The following is a 20,003-nucleotide window of genomic DNA, read 5'->3' on the forward strand; positions in this document are numbered from 1 at the left end:
TTATCACTGCATCTTGGTTAACTTTCTGTCATGACTGGAAATGTCTTGAAGCAAAGAACACCTGCTCCTGTCATTCTTCACTAGCACCTTATTCTTAAGAACATCAAATCACAAACCACAAACAACTCCACTCTCCATACACACCTCACCAACACCATCCTATCTCAGTCCACCTCAGAGCCAGCTATAAGGAACCTACTATTGTACTCACCAGAGCAATATAAATAATGTGTTATAAAACACAGTGGTGTCTGCTCGTCTTCATCATTAATATTCTTTTTTTATTAAAATTTTTTTAACGTTTATTTGTTTTTGAGAGACAGAGAGAGACAGAGTGCAAGCAGGGGTGAGGCAGAGAGAGAGAGGGAGACACAGAATCCCAAGCAGGCTCCAGGCTCTGAGCTGTCAGCCCCGAGCTGGAGGCGGGGCTCAAACTCAGGAATCGTGAGATCATGACCTGAGCTGAAGTCAGGCACTTAACCAACAGAGCCCACCCAACACCCCTCATTATTAATATTCTTAAGATAGTTTCCATAACGCTTATCAGAAGCTTGAAAATAAAATACTGGCATAAGAAATAATATTGTCAATGAGTTCTTGAATTAAGCCTGTGAAACTTTTACTGATAGTATTTTCAGATTCAGATTCCCCCAAATTGGCCTTAATGAATTTCTGTGAGAATAACCAATTCACAAAGTGACAAAGTTACTGCATTAACTTTGTTTAATATTTACAAACATTGATTGAACAGGTGCCATATAAAGTGTTTTAGGTGGCTGCTTTATTTTGCTACTGAATTACTTTTGCTGTTGTTGTTGAAGTGTAGTTGACATACACTATATAAGTTTTAGGCATACGCTGTGTGATCCAACATTTATATACATTAGGTGGTGATGACCATAATAAAGCTGGCTATCATCTGTCACAGAAGTTGTTATATTAACTTTGTATCATTACCTCTTAACTGACAAATCTTTCAGTCAATCATTATTAGATTCATTGAGTACTTTATTCATTTTTGGAGTGTCCTACTCACAGCCAAGGATTCATGCTCCATATGCTGAAAGGTTTCAAAACTCCTTCATAGGTCTATAATATGCCTTCTTTACCCAGATTAACTTTGTTATTCTGTTTAAAAAAATAAACTTTTGAAGTCTGTTTGACCCCTTGAAAATTCATCTAGTTGAAATAGTAAATTCCAGTTTTACACTATAATCACTTCATATGAAATATTATTTCAAATATACTTGAAATTATAATTTGAGAATATGAAAGCTTTTAGTTTTACAGCCAAACAAGCTAAAAATAAAGTTTTGATTTAATAGTAAGTTAACGTCTGGACCTGAGCTACATAGATGCTATAGTTTCCAGACATGTTCCCTTTTACAAGCTCCTTGGTTTTAATATGATTATTTCATCTATTATTAATATAAAGGATATTTCATGTGTTTATGTTCTTCCTTACGATAATATTTTTGCATTTTTCTGTATAAATATATGATTCTCATGAGCATTGCCTTAATGTAAATGTTCAGAATTTCCATTTTTGATATTTACTAGTAATGTGTTTTACACTTTCCTTTGTTTTTCATATACCATATTTCCTTACAGTTAGTTTTTAGAAATGGAATTTCTGGATCAAATACTATTATTATTTTTAAAGCTTAAAATAAATATTAAAATTATTGTCTTAACTTGTTCAGATGAGCACTGGGTGTTGTATGGAAACCAATTTGAAAATGAATTTTATTAAAAAATTTATTGTCTTGAATTCAAACCACTGTTGCTAGCAATTTTATGCAAATGCTTGTTTCAATATAACCTTGCTAACTTTAGTTATTATATTTTCAGTGATTTTTATTAAATGTTCAGAAAAAGCGGGATCATTTTAATATTATTTTCCTTTATTTCACTTTTTTATTTTTATTTTTTTTAAATTTACATCAGGTTAGTTATTCTTCACTTTAATTGGATAAAAAATGCTGTCATATTTATTAAAAATAATTGTTTTTCATTCTTTCGAAAGACCTCTCCATATTATCCTTTTCTTTATTTTATGTTTAGAATACTTATACTATACCATAGATCCTGCTATATGCCATGAAGTTTGTTGCTTTCCTTTTCATTTTAGTAAATATATATTACCTGTACATAATGACTATAAAATTTCTTATTACTCCTAAGTCTAGAACTCCCTCTTTTCAAAGTTATTCAATATTCACTTGTATTATGTAATATTCTTATAATGTGGATTGTTTAAATTATTTTACTCATTAAAACATAAGGAATTTTATTTAGAGGAAATTGTGAGTTAAAGGTTTAATTTGTGTTATTTTTCCAAAAAATTAATTGTCTCAGGTAATTTTATTGTTAGAGGATTCTGTATAATACTAGATTTAAAGAAACATTTAAGACAATTTATAATATTGGATATTGTTTCTTTATAAATTGTGTAGTCCATAGGAAAATCATTTATTTGTACAGAAATTAATGTCATCAGGATGGTGACAATTTCTTCTTTTATCTAAACCTAACAAAATACTTAATATATAATAACCTTTCATAATTGTTTAGGGAATAAATATATAAAGAATCAAAAGATGCTGTAGAGATTAATTATGTGTCATTATTATTGATAATTTTCTCATCTTTATTTTTAAGGAATTTATGATTTTGTTATTTCATTGTATTTTTTAAAGTGGGAACTTCTTAATTAGCATTTACTTTGAGTGGATTTTGGAGACACATTGTTTTCAAAAAGAGTTTTTTAAGTTTTGTTTTTATTGTATTAAAATAATAGAAAATTTCCCATTTTAGCCATTTTTAAGTGTACAATTCAATGACATTAATTGATTCATGTGACCTGTTTCTAAAACTTATACTCACTCCAGTCAGAAACTCTATAATCATTAAGCAATAACTGCCATTTTCTTCTCAGCACAGAATGGATTAAAAAAAAAAAAGATCCAACTACGTGCTGTCTACAAGAGGCTAACTTTAGATCTAAAGACTCAAGTGGATTAAGATAAAAATGATGTAAAAAGATATTCCATGCAAAGTATGGAACTAGAAGAGAGCTTGTGGATAAACCAATAAAAGAAAGAATAGATTTCATGTCACTGTTATAGGAGACAAAGATAAGTATTATATATTGATAAAAGGATTAATTCAAAAAGAAGATTTAACAATGATAAACATATAGGCAGCAAGCATCAGAGTCCCCAACTATATTAAATGCTAATGGAATTGGAGTGCTATGCTTTGTGAAATTAACATTTAGGTGAAGCACGGTTTCCAGATGATGAGCCACAACTTTGACAACAGACTACAAGAGAAATTGAAATACAGGAGTTTTTACTCACAAGTCCTGAAAGAAAGACATGACATGTCTTGGGGAACCACACATAGTGGTCAAAGAGGAGTACTGACAGCGAGACTGGACCTGGGATGCCTTTTTAGGGCCCATGGGTGGAGTGCTGGAGGGTTCCCGGGCTAAGGCTGAATGGGTCAATTCATACCCAAAGAGCAAGGTTTTGGTAAGTCGGACAGGGGTCTTACCTAAGTGGTGCACAAAGCATATAAACCCTAGGAGACAAGGGATTACATTGATCACAAAGGCTGCTGGGGGGTCGTATCAGGATATTAACATGTCCCTGACTGTGCGGCTGCTATCTAGGGTGTGCACGTGCACAAGCGGGCTAATGTCAGTGTGAGTCCTGCAGGCCACTGACCAAGCTAAATGGATACTAAGGCAGCAATGCCATGTAGTAACTTTGCTAAACTTTCAACATACAAGGAGAAGTAGACAATTCTATAAAAATAGTTAGAAGTTTTGATATTCCACTTGCAATAATGAATGAACAGAAGACAAATATAGAAATGCAGAATCTGAAGAAAACTATAACCAACTATATCTAACAGACATACACAGAATACACCACCTAACCAGAACAGATTATGCATTTTTTTCAAGTGTACATGGAACATTCTCTAGAAAAGACCATATGTAAGAATATAAAACACGTAGTAATAAATTTTAAAAGGTTGAAAACATGCAAAGTATTATTAAATACTTTAATAAATAATAGAATAATAAGAAATGGAGTTCATATATAAAGCCATGCACTTTTTTTCACATATCTTTATGTTTAAATGAATTATTGATCATGTTAAGGCCACCTAATGAAGTTTAATACTTTACTCCACTGTAACAACATATCTTAAATGGTAACATCTCACTCAGAAATATACACTGGGATTAGCAACAAAAATCACAGAGTGTTATTTCATTTTTGTAAAATCTATGGCCCACCTCGTTATGAGAAATACATCAAAGTCCAATAGGGGGCATTCTACAAAATACCTGACCAGTACTCCTCCAATTATCATGGACAGTCTGGCAAGGATCTGAGAAACTGTCACAGACAAGTAGAGCCTAAGGCACAATGAATAAATTCCTGGGTGGAATCTTGTACAAGAAAAAGGCATTATGTTAAAACTAAGAAAAACTGAATAAATGTTTAAGACTCTAGTTAAGAATAATGTGCCAATATTGGTTCATTAACTATGACAGTGTACCATATTATTTGAGATATTAATAATAGAACAAATTGTATGATAAGAATTCTCTGTACAAGCTTCTCAATTTTTTAAATAAAAAATATACATGCATCTCACTCGAAAAAAAATCTGTGGACATGTCATTGGAGTCCCATGTCAGTATCCAAACAGTAAGTGCACGGTTATGTTGTAATGAGCATTTTGGTTATTAGGCATATTTCATACTACCTAAACTTCCTTCTGCAATATTGGAAGAAGACTTTTAGTCAAATAATCATATTGACTGAGATAGACAGATGAGCTACTTTTGTAAAATGCTTATTGTCATTCAGTCTCATGGGGATGCCATGTAATTTTTGTCATAATTATTTATTCAAGCTTTCATCTTGACAAAGTGCAGATGATTTGTTTGAGCTTTAAGAGAAAATACCACAGAGTATCTACAGAATTATCAACTCAAAATCACCTTATCCCTTCTATTAACAGAAAAAGGAAACAAATTATAATGTTTTGCTTACTCACTAGCATAGATATATGCTTTAACTGAGCTTGATTATATTTCATGATAATATAAAGCAAGACATTTCAATTGATTTATTTGCATATGTTTTTTGAAATAATTATTTCATCGGTAATAAAGTTATTTCTGGAAATTAAAGGATATGTTGAATAAAAAATTATAGCCTTTGATATATATTGATCAATATAATATTATATTGCTATAAATATAAATGAGTAATATGTATAAATATAAATATAAAATATGTAATATGTTTTCACTGACTTTTTAATACTGGGATATCATATTAACTTAAAATGATAACTTTTACTACTTAAAAAAGTACTATTTCTTGGCTTGAATGTGGATATAAACTGTGCTGACTTTTGTTATGTTTCTTTCCCCTTAGGCTGTACTTTGGAGGTTTAAGTTTTCTCAGTTGAAGGGCTCTTCAGATGACGGCAAAAGCAAAATCAAATTTTTGTTTCAGAATCCAGATACTAAGCAGATTGAAGCAAAGGTAAACCCAAGTTGATCGCTGTAACCACCTCCAGTTACATTAACACCATTAAGAAGCAAAAGGGAGAATATTTAGGGGTACCAAAAGAGCAATAACACACATTATCTGTTTACTTTGGAATATCCCCCAAGGCCAAAAGAATAAAATCACTTTGAGATTTCAGTGGCAACCTTTCAACGAAATTCTGATTGTATTTTACATTATCTATTCCCTCTTTGGATATGAATACAAATCCCAGAACAAAAATATTCTTTAAATCAATTCTTGTTTTCCTTATGGTATTATGTGTTAATAAAATGAGTAAATGAGATTTTGTTTTGCTCATGCAAATGTTCAGTATTCTGAAATATATCAACTATGTTGTTTTAAACTCATCAGAAAGATTCACTATCTTTATTTTTATTTTTCTTATTACACACATTTGTTTTGTTTTAAATGTTTATTAAGTTTTGAGAGGGGGAGGGGCAGAAAGAGAGGAGACAGAATCTGAAACCGGACCTAGGCTCTGAACTATCAGCACAGAGCCCCATGCTGGGCTCGAACCCACGGACCACTAGATCATGACCTGAGCCCAAGTCAGATGCTTGACTGACTCAGCCACCCAGGCACCCCTACATTTGTATATATTCAAATTTTAAATTATTTCAGTTACTCTACAATGAAATTCACAATAACAATGTTTGGGGTACAATAAATTATAAATATATTATTCCAGTGTGGAGAAAAGGATAAATAACAGGTATAACAAGTGTCAAAGTTAAAAATTATTAATGAAATAGAAATGAAAACTCATATAATTTTTAACTGTTGATTAAAATTAGCATAATTGTGTTACATACCTCCACCTCTTAAATTGATGGGAAGATGTCAGTCTGACAGTCACAATCTTTGAAGGAATAATGCTCTTTGACATCCTGCTACATGTATCCTGTAATACTGCTCTATATCCATATCAGACCCTCCCCTTCTTTTAACAAGATGACTTCTTGTAGTAAGATGACTTATTTCTTATAGGCCTGCTTATACTTGTCTCTTAACTTTTCTCCTTAGCTTTTTGTCTGAATTGCTCAGAGGATACCCCATTTATGTCTTATTGGACTTACCTTACGATCTCCACCCCGACTATAAGTTGTTTAAAGAAGGAAATGTGGGTATAGCCCTTTTCTGCTGGGTCTTTTCCTACTGCATTTCTCTAACGCATTGAGGTTTCACATGGCCTTGCCTTATATTTGTCTACCATCAACTTAGACAAATACCGTCATAACTTCAGCCACTCCCTTTAACTTCCTTCATAAATTTCAATTCTACATTTCCATCATTGCCTCTTCCCTAAACGTAGATGCATCTTATGCAATTGCCTTCTTCTCTATCCCTTGCTCCGGCTCCTCCTCTTTTTTGCTCTCACTTCCATTAATTGACCATTTCCTTAGTGCTGACCTTTCACAGTGCTCTTTAAATCTGTTCTTAGTAGCACCATGAAAAAATGCATTACCGTTGTCCCCAATTATTTGTATTTAGCTTTTGTTAGATCTCTCAAGCTTTCAAAACGTATTCTAACAGTGGCAAATGTTGTTAATATCATCAGTTCCGTGTTCTGACTGGTGCAGGACCTCAACCACGAGCTGCTGCCAGCAGCTTAGCATTTAATATGTTACTTCTAAATTTTCTCTTGTGCAAATGAGTCCTTAGTTGACAACATGAAGCAAAAATAATTGCAATGTAAGGACTAACTATAATATTTAGACCTTATTTTAATGTGGCATATGTTATATATACAGTTAATTATACTTACTAGTTATTAGTTACCCATCTGTTTCTAAATATTACTCATTCTTGTTATAGTGTGTTTTTAAATTTTTAAAAGATGTTTATTTAATTTGAGAGAGAGAGACAGGCAGAGAGAGAGAGAGAGAAAGAGAGAACACAATGGGGACAAGGGCACAGAGAGAGGAAGACAGAGGATCCAAACAGGCTGTGCACTCACAGCAGAGAGCCGGATGCAGCTCTTGAGATCATGACCTAAGCTGAAGTCAGACATTTAACCGACTGAGCCACCCAGGTGCCACCCTTATTATAATGTTTTAAGCAATATTTTATAAATTTGTTCATTAAGACCTAGTTTCAGAAAATATTCATTGAATGTGTTTCTTAAACTTATGGGCACTCATTTTTGTATAGAATAAAGAGAAGACTTCAAAATAATAACAGGGTACGACCATTGGTGAGTTACAGAACTTCTTCAAAGGCACGATGTCCTTCTCTAAAATGAGCTATAATAATACCTCTAAGGGTAACACTGAAAATGCTGATTAAATATGGAGACTATTTAACACAGATGAAACTAACCAGTCAGTTTTATAGGATTGTTTGGCCACACTGGTTTGTACCACCTCTGCTGACATAGAAATTGTGTAAGAATTAAAACCAGCACAATTGCTATTTTGTAACCTTTAAAATTGCAAGTTGTGAGCAATAATAAAAAGTACCATCACAAGAGAACATCAAGGAGAATACTAACATGTATAACATTTTCGGACTTATCCATCATGAGGATGGCTTACGGTTGAACTTGATGTCATCTGAGGATTCAACATTTCTGTGTTAGAAGACTTTTTTTTTTTTTTAAATAAGGGAATAGACAACAAATTACAATGGACGGAAAATTAAAATCAAGTAGCCTTGATTTAAAAATCTCTTCTTTGGGGCGCCTGGGTGGCTTAGTCGGTTAAGCGTCCAGCTTTCGCTTAGGTCATGATCCCGCGNCTCTTCTTTTTCATTTTCTATCTATATTACCTGGATATAATTTGGTGATTATATCACCAAATTACAGCCTCTATCCCACAGGGAAAGTATAGGAATAAACACTCACAAGAAGACATTCAAAAAATCACTCATGAATGATTTCATCGTTCAAGAATCTAGCACAATGACTAAGGAAATATCCAAAAAAATATAGCTGCTTTTATTGTTAGTAGATACATAAGTAAATATGATTAACATATATAAACTTGATGTCCTTCCCACATTTAAAAAGAAATCAAGTTTATAACATAACTCAAGTTTGTGTCTTCTGTTAAATGCCTGTGACATTTTCTATGTCTTGTTAATTTCTATTAACTTTTAGAAGTTCAGTGTGGGAAATTTGTTCTGACCCCCTGTCTCTAAAATAGGGATGAGAATGTCTCCTGTATATTATATAACTCTTCTAAATGTATATATACTCTGGCACTGATATCCATCCTGCATGGAAATTGTTCACTAGCATGCTTTCTTAACTAGATCAAGGACTTTTAAATACATGCAAAGACATATTTTTTTTCCTAAGGACTAGCCTGATGCTTGTCTGGGAGCAAACAGGTAATGACTATGTTGTTTTGGTTAATTAATCAATGTATTTATTTTTAATGTTTACTTATTTATTTTTAAGAGAGAGAGCAAAAGAGTAAACACAAGCAAGGGAGGGGCAGAGAGAGGCAGACACAGAATCTGAAGCAGGCTCCAGGCTCTGAGTTGTAGGGCTCGAACTCACAAACCATGAGATCGTGACCTGAACCAAAGTTGGACACTTAACAGACTGAGCCACCCAGACGCCCCTTGTTTTGGTTAATTAAATATTTCTTGGTATTAGTATGTAGTCAGTCTCCCAATCTCTTTGTAATTTAGTCAAACAAAATCGACAAAGTATCCATAATATGAAGCGACTATGAAAGCCTCTATTATAAATGCATGTTAGAAGATCTAAAGAAGTATTTGGCATTTACTGTAACTCTGCTGAATTATCATGATAATAATCAGTTTATTCTGATTATTATTTCTCTTTGTTCATTTTTTGTTGCTTTGGTTTCACTTACACTTTCCTTCAACAGAAGTAAAATGGTACAGATATACAGACATTAAAAAATAACATTTTGGAAATATAAATATAAATCAGTATGAATATGTATATGAATATAAGTATAAGCATATAAAAATGATTACCAGTGCAGAAACAGAACTAAAGCCATGAAAATTTTGAAATATTTGTGAATGTGTCTGTAGGGATAAAATAACAATTTCCTAATTACACTAGACCATTACTTTGCAGTTCAGGATTGTAAGCGCTTTTCTCAGTATTTTATTATGAAAAACTTCAAGCATATAGCATACTTTAATAATTTACAGTAAGCACTCTATACATACTATCGAAATTCTACCTTTCACATTGTACTATGCTTCTGTATCACAAATCTGTCCCCATCCCTTTATCTGCCCATCAATCCATCTTATCTTGACACATTTTAAAGCAAATCACAGACATCAGCATGATATTAAGCACTTTTCAAAATGTACTTGTGGAATGTTACTTTTGTTCCTCTAACTCCAAATTCCTCACCCCTTGTTTTATTGGACAGTTCTTCAAATTTATAGTTGTTTATGATAATTGGCAATTGTATACGTTTATTTATTTCTTTAAATGTTTTTAATGATTTTTTTAAGAGAGAGAACACAAACTAATGAGGGACAGAGTAAGGAGAATCTGAAGCGGGCTCTGTGCTGACAGGCTGACAGAAGAGAGCCTGATGTGGGGCTCGAACTCATGAACCGCACCATCATGACCTGAGCTAAAGTCAGATGCTCAACTGACTGAGCCACCCAGGCAATCCGACAATTGTACACTTTTAATTGCATAATCTAAGTAACCAAAATTTAAAAATCAATTAATTAATTAAATTGTAACTAGTGAAAAATAATTTTAGCAAAATAACAAAAATATTCAACAAGTGAAAGCATTCATAATATTTTAGTCCATGGATTTAAAAAATATTTTATTTTACAAAAGTAATTACATATATACAATTTTTGACATATTGGTAGAGACCTAAAGCATGGAATAAAAATTTAATATGACTGATAGTACATAAATATTTAGTAAAAATAATATTTACCCATATTCCTAATTTCATTTGCTTAAATATTCTTATAAAAGAGAAGAAATGATAAACATAGTTTCAAAAATAATCACTGACATAAAATACCATGTTGTTTGAAGAAAACTTTATCTTACCTATAAAGATTGGCTTCCTTATGAGTTAGATTAACATAAAAGATTAAAATTACAATGATTTCTACTCACAGCATTTTGAGAAATGTTTTGAAAGCTGTGTTAAGATGCTTCCATGTACTTTTATAAGTACATTGTAAAACTTACAATCTTTGAGAGTAACTTCTGAATATTTTCTTAAAATCATTAATTTTGTATAAAAAGTTTAAAGTTAAATATTTTGATGTACATTTATTTATTTTGAGAGAAAGAGAGAGAAGCAAAGAGAGAGGGATACAGAGAGAATCCCAAGTAGGCTCTGAGCCCACAGTGCAGAAGCCAATGCAGGGAGCCAAAATCAAGAGTCAGACACCTCACCAATTGAGTCACCCAGGTGCCCCCCCAATTTATTTATTTATTTTTTTATGTTTATTTTTGTGAGGCAGACAGAGTGCAAAGAGAGGAGGCAGAGAGAGAGGGAGACACAGAATCTGAAGCAGTTTCCAGGCTCTGAGCTGTCAGCACAGAGCCCAGCACAGGGCTTGAACTCACGATTATGACCTGAGTTGAAGTCAGACACCTTACTGACTGAGTCACCCAGGCACCCCCCCCCAAAATTTTTAAGTTAAACATAAAAACACATTGGTGAATAAGATTTGAAGAAAATAAGTTATTACCTCACTTGTCCCTGCCTTAAGTAAATAAAGCAAAACTAAATAAATATGTTATTGAAAATTTAAAAATTTTATAATGCAGTTTATCTTTATGTACCACTTACTGTTTATCTAACTTTTATATTAGTCGAGGCCCTGTAGTATATGAGCTCAATAGTTAAAGAACTCAGGCTTCCACGTATAACATGATGTCTGTTATCTAGGATGAGCTGTTATGTAAGCTCCAGCTCGGCATCTTTAGCGTAAAATGGAGAGTATTAAATCCGTGGTTTTTCTAAGGATAAGAGCACATGTGCTTTTCTCAGAAGGCTTGAGAATACCAACGTACGTCTGTTACATGTTTAAAATATCCTAGAATTGGCAAAGAGTTATAGGTAGAGAAAAAGTAGAAATGGAATTTGTGCCATCAACATAGAAGTAAAAAGATGGGATCAATTCACAGAAGAACCCATAATCCCAAAAAAGATAGAACACCCTAAAAAAGATTCAATTGAATGCTTCCCACTCAGGAGGTTCTTAACGTATACATTGTGAGGGAGTGGGGACTGACAGTGCACAGTGGTTCAGTTGTCAGGAGAATTGTTTGGAAACCCTCTTGAGTTTATGGGCTCATCAATCCCTTCTTCCCCATGAGCTTGCTCTGAGGCAGAGAGAATAATGGGTTTATTTCATGCTGAAGCTGTGAGTGTGGATCAGCCTGAGTGCCCCAAGAATCTCTAGAAATGATGGAAGCCCTTATTCCATAGGACAGACTTCCACCTTATCTTCAGCCACAACGTCTTATCCTCAACAATCATCCAAGACAAGCTCCCTAAAGTAGAACATACATTAACCTCCAAAAAATACTTAAAAAGACTTGCAGCTGCTTTTTAAAAACTAGCTCCTAATTAATGGATTTTGTGACATATGAATATCTTATTTGAAATAAAAGTGCTATAGCAGAATTGAAAGAGCTAAAGTTGAGGAACTGTCTCAAAATGCATTAGCATAAAATATGGAGAATATAAGATGAGAGACAGTCCTGGAATCCACTGCAAGGACAGCCAGCATTAAGGAGGAGTAGAAGAGAGTAAGGGAAGGGGAGAAAAACAGTAACTTTACCAAAAAATCCCCCCAAACTGAGGATGTACTTCGGCTTTCAGTGTAGAAGAGAAAACTGAGTTCCGATTAGCCAAGAAAAAAACTACATCACACCCCAAAACTTTCAAATTACAAGTATAAAACAAAATTTTAAATCATCGAGGTTTAACTTAATATTGCAGTGGAATAGTGGCTGGAGGGCCTCAGTGAACTGGCCTGCTCAAAAACAGTGGAAATGCCAACAAAGCATCTGGAATCAAGCATCTGTTGTCAAGCATTCCAGAAATTAGCCAAATTGACAAAAATGAAAAATAACCAAAATCACAGAATGGACTGAAAATTTCCAAGAGAAACTACTGGGCCTCACTCAGTAACATAACAAGGTTCATCTTAAAGTTTGAATCTGAAGATATTCAAACACCCCTCCCTTCCTAGGCAGTGGCTTTGTAGCCAAAAGCCAGTGGCATTGCAGAGAATTGAGAGATCTGACCTCATCCAGACCAGGGTCAATGATTTGGTTTAATTTACAGCTTCCTGAGAATTCTCTATTCTCAATGGAGTGGCTGTGTGACTCAGAGTTTAGCTCAGCAGGGGGAGAGGAGAAAAGGAAATAGAGGATCTACCCCAGGACTTAACTAAAACAGTAGCAAACTCCAGCAACATCTGATCATGTAAGCCTGAGATATCAACTGGAACAAGCAAATGACTAGGCTGGAATTTAAAAGAAAGTCTTGGAAACCTAAACAATGGTTATGAATTTAGGAAAAGCTCTGATGTATCCTTGGGGATTTATGACCAAGGCTGTGTGAATGCCCAGGAAAGACCTGGGAACACAAAAGATGACAGTTACTTCCTCTGACTGAACTGGAGAATACACACAGTCAGGAGATTAAAGTTAAATTTGTCTTGTAAATGTCCTTAAAGTGGAAGATGTGCTTTCCTATGCAGATTTCCTTAGTAAAAAGTAACGGACTTATAGGCAAAACATATAAGGAAAATGTCTGACCAATAGTTGACTGACCCAGATGTAACCAATAGGCAATGAGGCTTAAACATGTAAAAAAATATAAACAAAACAAAACAGAGAATTTTATCAACACACTAGACAGAACACAAATTCTATAGATCTAAAAAAGAGCTAAAAAACAAAATAGCAATAAGAAAAAAAAAACAACAACTAAAATACCAACAATAAACTTTGGGGAAGCGGAAGAATTGAACGCCAAAGTTGTTACAAGATATTATCTAAAATAGTTTCCATCAAAAAATTAAGATGTGCAAAAAGCAGGAAAGTGGGTACGGGATAAACACCAACCAACAGATTATACCTTGAATGGGGCTCAGATTTTGGATCCAGTAGACAAAGACTTTAAACTAGCTATAATCAATATTTAAATTATTTAGAGAAATAATTTTAAATTTATTTAAAGTTTAAATTATTAGAGAAAAAAATGTGTAAAGAATTTTAAAAATATGACAATTGTGCCTTACCAAATAGCAAGTAACAATGGAAAGGTTACCTAAAAACAGAGTGCCTATAGTTGAAATATTCATTAAGTGAAATAAAACATTTACTACAGGGACTTAAGAAGATTTGAGTTGGTAGAAGAAAGAATCAACAATCGTGAATATTGGCCAATAGATAATAACCAATCAGAGCAATAGGAAAATAATGAAGAATAAAGAAAATCACTAAAATCTCACAACCCTGTGGCAGGCTAGCAAACATGCCTGCATGTGTATAATGAGAGTCCAAGAGGTAGAATAAAAATAGAAATGGACAGAAAAGTATTTGAAGAAATAATACTTGAAAACTTCTCAAAATAAATTAAAAAATAATCTACATATTCACTAAATTCAGTGGGCAAATACATGAAGGGGAGTAAAAGAAACAAGCTTCCAATTATGGAATGAATAAGTTATAGGAATGAAGTCTTGAGGAATATAGTCGATGATAGTGTAATATCATTGTATGGTGACAGATGGTAGCTACACTTGAACATAATGCACACTTGTCAAATCACTGTTTTGTATGCCTGAAACTGTCACATTGGTGTGTCAACCATCAAAACAAAACACACAGAACAAAACAAAAAGCAAACTAAAGCAAAACAAAAAACGACTCCAGTAGGATAAATTCAAAGAGAACCATATCTACACTATTATAGTCAATTTGATGAAAATCAAAGACAAGGAGAAAATCACATACATGGGATCATCAATAATAATAATAATAACATGGCAAAAAAATTAGCAAAATGGAAGATGAAAATACTCCATTTAGAATGATTGCATCCAAGGTAAAATGTTTAAATGCCTCAGTTAAAGGTAGAAATTGGAAAAATAGATGAAAATATTGTCCAATTAAATGCTGTTTATAAGAGATAGGATTTGCATTCAAAACCACAGATAGATTGAAGGTTAAAAATGNAAGTGGCTATACTAATATCAGACAAAATAGACTTTAAAATACAATTTTTACTTGAGAAAAAAGGGCATTTTATAATGTTGAAAAAGTGAATTTGTCCAGAAAACACAGGAATTGTAGATATACATACATCTAGTAATATTAGTTCAAATGTATGAAGCAAAAGCACACAGAATTGAAGGGAGATGTAGACAACTCAACCATATGATTTGCAAATTTCAATACCTCATTTACAATTATGGATGGAACAACTGGGAAGAAGATGAATAACAGAAAGACTTGGAAAATAGAAGAAAACAGCTAGTTTGAGACATCTAGAGGGCATTCCATCCAACAACAGCAGAATACACATTTTTCTCAAGTACTCATAGAATGTTCTTCGTGATACACCCTATGCTATGACATAGAAAAGCCTCAATACATCCAAATGGATTCAAATCATATAAAATATATTCTCATCAATATGAGATTAAATTAGAATAAGCAAAAGAAGAGAACTGGAGAACTTCATAAATACAGTATATTCTTGTTATTCATGATAATGATGTGCTATAAAGTCCTCATGAGCAGTAATTCAGAAAATATTGAAACATTGCATGTAGAGGAAATAGAGGGTTGAGTTCCTGCCAGCCTCTGGTCCCAGCATTTTCATCAGCTAATTAATTAATAAATATCTTTGTTTTATGTGTGTTTTTGTTTGAAGAAAACTTATTTATTATTACTGTTGATTCTTTAACATTGAATTCACAGTCATCAGCACTGTAACTTATGCCCAAACAAAGCTTAAGCGTATTACAATGTTCCTGCAGTTAAAACACCAAACAGGACACCAGCACTATGATTTGGGGACATTTTAAACAGGAAAGTTTAAATAAAATACAAAAATGTGAAAATCTTGACACGAAAACAGTACAAAAAGAGATACTATTTTGTATACACTTTACAATATGAGAGCTGAAGTCCAAGTATCACCTTGTTTGACCTATGCTGGGAAAGGACATGATGTGTTACTAAAATTTCTCACTGCTTTGCATATATCCACAAATGACCATGAAAACAACATGAATAGTGATTTTGGAATTACAAATAAATGTCAGCAAGTAGGTAAATTCGCAATACAGAATCCACAAAAAATGAGAATTGACTGAAGGAAACCGTGAAACAGTCACTGAATCCAAGTTTAAATCACAAGAAATATAAGTAAATATTTTTAGATAAGTGAAAACAAAAACAACCTATTAGAATTTATGAAATGTAGATACATCAGTGATTAAAGAAAAGTCATATCTATAAATGTGTACATTTAAAAAAATCTCAAATCAGTATTCCAGATTTTCATGTAAAGAAACTAGGTAAATAATACTAAATTAAAGTCAAAGAAAGCAGAACCAAAGGAAGTAATAACAATTAGAACAGAAAAATATAAAAGAGGAGATAAAAACAATACATATCATCAACAAAATAAAAGTTGATTCTTTGAAAGATCAGCCAAAGTGAAAACCCTTTGGGAAATCTCATCCAGCAAAGAGAAGACTCAGATTGTTAAAATCATGATAGGAAGGACATCATTCCTGATGGAACAGACTAAAGAAATATAAAAATAAAAAGGGAATAAAGGAGGGAACACTTTATGTCAACCAATCAGATAACTTAGATAGAAGGTGAAAATTTATGGAAAGACACAGAATATCTACCAAAATGGACTCCAGAAGAAATATTAAATTGATTAGACTTAATGAAAGTAGAGATTAAAATAATAATTTGAGGACATCCCATAAAGAAAATGACTGCATAAATGAATACAATACTAACAATATTATTATATAATGCAATATATTGAATTATATAATATTATTATTATTACTACTACTGCTAGAAATGGAATCTAGCACAGATTTAAAATATTTATAAACCATGACCAAGTGGGATTTATTACAAGAATGCATGATTGGTTTATCAACCCCAAATCAATCGATGTAATACATTATGTTAATAGAATTTAAAATACATGTATTGTCTCAGTAAATAGAGAAATATAGGAATTTGACAAGCCCAAGACCCCTTCATGATAAAAACACTTAGTGTAGAAAAAGAAGAGAAATTCTTCGATCTAATAAATACTATCTGTGTGTAACCTATAGTGAACATCATACTTAATAGGAAAAATAAATGTTTTTTCTGGTAAGATCAGGAACGAGACGAGGAAGTCTGCTCTTACCACCCTTACTCAACATTGTACTGATGTTCTAGTGAGGACAATTAGACAATAAAAAGAAATAAAACAATCTCAGTTCACACATGCTGATCTTGTATACTGAGAATAATAAATACTATTTTCACTGATAAATGAGTTCAGCAGTGTTTCACTAAACAAAATCAAATACAAGTATCAATTACATATAGTAACAATGAACGTCTTAAATGAAATTAAGACAATTCTACTTAACATGTAAATGAATTAAATAGGAAAATATGTAATAAAAGTGCAAAACTTATTTACTAAAAACAATGTAACATTGTTATAAGAAAGATATTCTATATTTGTTAATTAGAAAATAATACTGTGAAAAAAGCAATTTCTCTCTAAACTGAACAACAAATGGAATAAAAATCCTTTCAAAAAAGCCAGCTGTTTTTATCATGGAAATTGACAAGCTAATCTTAAAATTTTATGAAAATGCAAGGGATCTAGAATAGCCAAAGTAGTTGAGCAAGAATGAAATTGTACCACATGCTTCTTTCACAATTACTCAAACTTAATTTCTTTGTCTTCCAAAGCACGAGGAACACAAACTGGAAAAAATACTAACATTTTTCCTTGCAAGTAACATGCTTATGAATAATTGCTTTTGAAATGCTCCTCAATATATAGATTTTAACAAAAATCAAACTCGATTGCTTTTCACAAGACCACAGCCATAGACATTGCATAATCAACATTTCTGTTTATCTGAATGTTTGATTTTGCATAGCAATGAGTGACAGGATAAGAAGACACTGCTAGGGATTTTAGACAGAAAAGATTTTTATTCTTATACTGAAGGAAATAAAGCATTGAATAACAGATTTTTTATCTGTTATTATAAAACTAACTAAGGATTTAATATAGTAAGATAGCCATTACCAAAACCCTTTTATTGTGGAATATAAATTCACAGGAAGTTATAAAGATAATGCAGAGACGTTCCATATACCCTTCCTCTTGCTTCCCGCAAAGGTTATACATCTACAGTATAATATGAAAACCAGGAATTTGACATTGATGCAATATGTGTATAGTCATATGTCAATTGTAGCATGTGTGCATTTGTGGAACCATTTCCACAATCAAGATACAGTACTTCCTCTGTCATGTTGGCCCACCTCTCACTTGTATCATTCCTAAATCCTACTAACAACTAATGTGCTTTTTCACTTCTATTTTATCTTTTTGAGAATATCATATAAATTAAACCATGCAGTATGTGCCATTTTGAGAATGATGTTTTTTCACTCAGCATAATGCCCTTGAGATCCATCCAAATGGCTATGTATATCAATAGTTTCTTCTATTTTGTTGCTGAATAGTATTCCACTATATGGATGTGTACCATATTTTGTTTAACTATTTACCTGTTGAGGAACATTTGCTTGTTTCCAGTGTTTAGTTATTGCAAATAAAGCTGTCAGGAACAATAATGAGCAGGGTTTTGTGTGGACATGAGATTTCGCTTCTCTGGGATCAATGCCCAGGAGTACAGGTGTTCGGTGGTGTGGAAAATGTATGTTCAGTTTTTAAAGAAAATATCAAATTATCTTTCAGATAGGCTGTAACATCTCACATTCCCAATAGTAATGTGTGAGGAATCCAGTTTCTCTACATGTTCACCAGCATTCGGAATTGTCATTACTTCTTATTTTAGTGGCTCTCTTCATAGTCATAATTTAATTTTCAATGATGGTTAGTAATGGCGAACGGCTTCTCCTGTGCCCATTTCCTACCTATACATTCCCTTTTGTGAAATGTCTCTGTTTGTTGACCAGTTCCTAATCGTATTTTTTAATTTGTTTTACTATTTAGTTTTATGAGTTCTTTATTCTATATATGAGACGTTGTTAGATATGTTGACTGCAAATATTTTCTTCCAATATGTAGGTTATCTTTCAACTTAATAGAGTATCTTCCAGAGAAGGATTTAGAATTTCCACAAACCCCATTTATCAATTATTTCTTATATAGAGTATGCTTTTGGTGTCATGTCATGAATGCTTCAACAACCCTGGGTGCCAAAGATTTTTCTCTGTGCTGTCTTCAAACAGTTCCACAGGCTTGCCATTTACATTTAAACATAACACATCTGAGTTCACTTTTTTTCCTGTAAGCTGTTAGGTTTAAAGTGACCTCAACTGGTTTGTCTATAGATGTCCAATTACTTTGGCAACATTTGTTGTAAAGACTAGTTTTCTCTACTGAATCACTTTTATAACTTTCAAAAATGTGTTGGGCATACTTTTTTGGCATTATTTCTTGGCTTATCTATCTCTTCATCAATGTTTTATAATTCTGAGTAAATTAACCATAATATTGTAAATGAAAAAAAAGATGATTCCTTCTGTTTTATTCTTAGTTTTCAGAATTGCTTTAGCTATTGTAGTCCCTTTGTCTTTCCATAGACATTTTTCTTTTTTTCTTTTTTTAATAGTTTATCATCAAGTTGGTTTCCATATGACACCAAGTGCTCATCCCCACAAGTGCCCTCTTCATGCCCATCACTGCGCTTCTCCCCCCGCCCCCCATCAGCCCTTGGTTTGTTTTCGGCATTCGAGTCTATCATGGTTTGTCTCCCACCCTCTCCCCCACTATTTCTCCCCTTCTTCTCCCCCATGTTCCTACATTAAATTCCTCCTAATCCTCCTATACATGCAAACATATGGTATCTGTCATTCTCTGACTGACTTATTTCGCTCAGCATAACACCCTAAAGGTCCATTCTTGTTGCTACACATGGCCAGATTTCATTCTTTCTCTCTGCCATGTAGTATTCCACCATATAGATAAACCATATCTTCTTAATCCATTCGTCCATGATTTAGACTCTTTCCATGATTTGGCTATTGTTGAGATGCTGCTATGAACGTTGTGGTACATGTGCCTCTATGCATCAGCATTTCTGTATCCCTTGGGTAAATTCCTAGCAGTGCTATTGCTGGGTCATACGGGAGTTCTATTGTTAGTTTCCTGA

The 20,003-nt window shown here is 32.9% G+C and overlaps 1 protein-coding gene across 2 annotated transcripts in view; it reads left to right on the forward strand.

Annotated features, from left to right (window-relative positions):
* The window catches only part of SNTG1 (syntrophin gamma 1), a 319,485-nt gene that overhangs the window by 287,616 nt on the left and 11,866 nt on the right, over positions 1-20,003 (forward strand). Inside the window, exon 16 of one of the 2 annotated variants that reach the window (XM_077762285.1) lies at positions 5,469-5,579. The exons of the other annotated variant lie outside the window; for it this stretch is intronic. Coding sequence (XP_077618411.1) covers positions 5,469-5,579 — 111 coding nt within the window. The remainder of the gene's footprint in view (positions 1-5,468; positions 5,580-20,003) is intronic. 2 annotated transcript variants of the gene reach the window in all.

This window comes from Crocuta crocuta, unplaced genomic scaffold (assembly GCF_008692635.1).
Source record: "Crocuta crocuta isolate KB4526 unplaced genomic scaffold, BGI_CrCroc_1.0 scaffold402, whole genome shotgun sequence".
In the NCBI taxonomy this organism is placed as follows: Eukaryota; Metazoa; Chordata; class Mammalia; order Carnivora; family Hyaenidae; genus Crocuta; species Crocuta crocuta.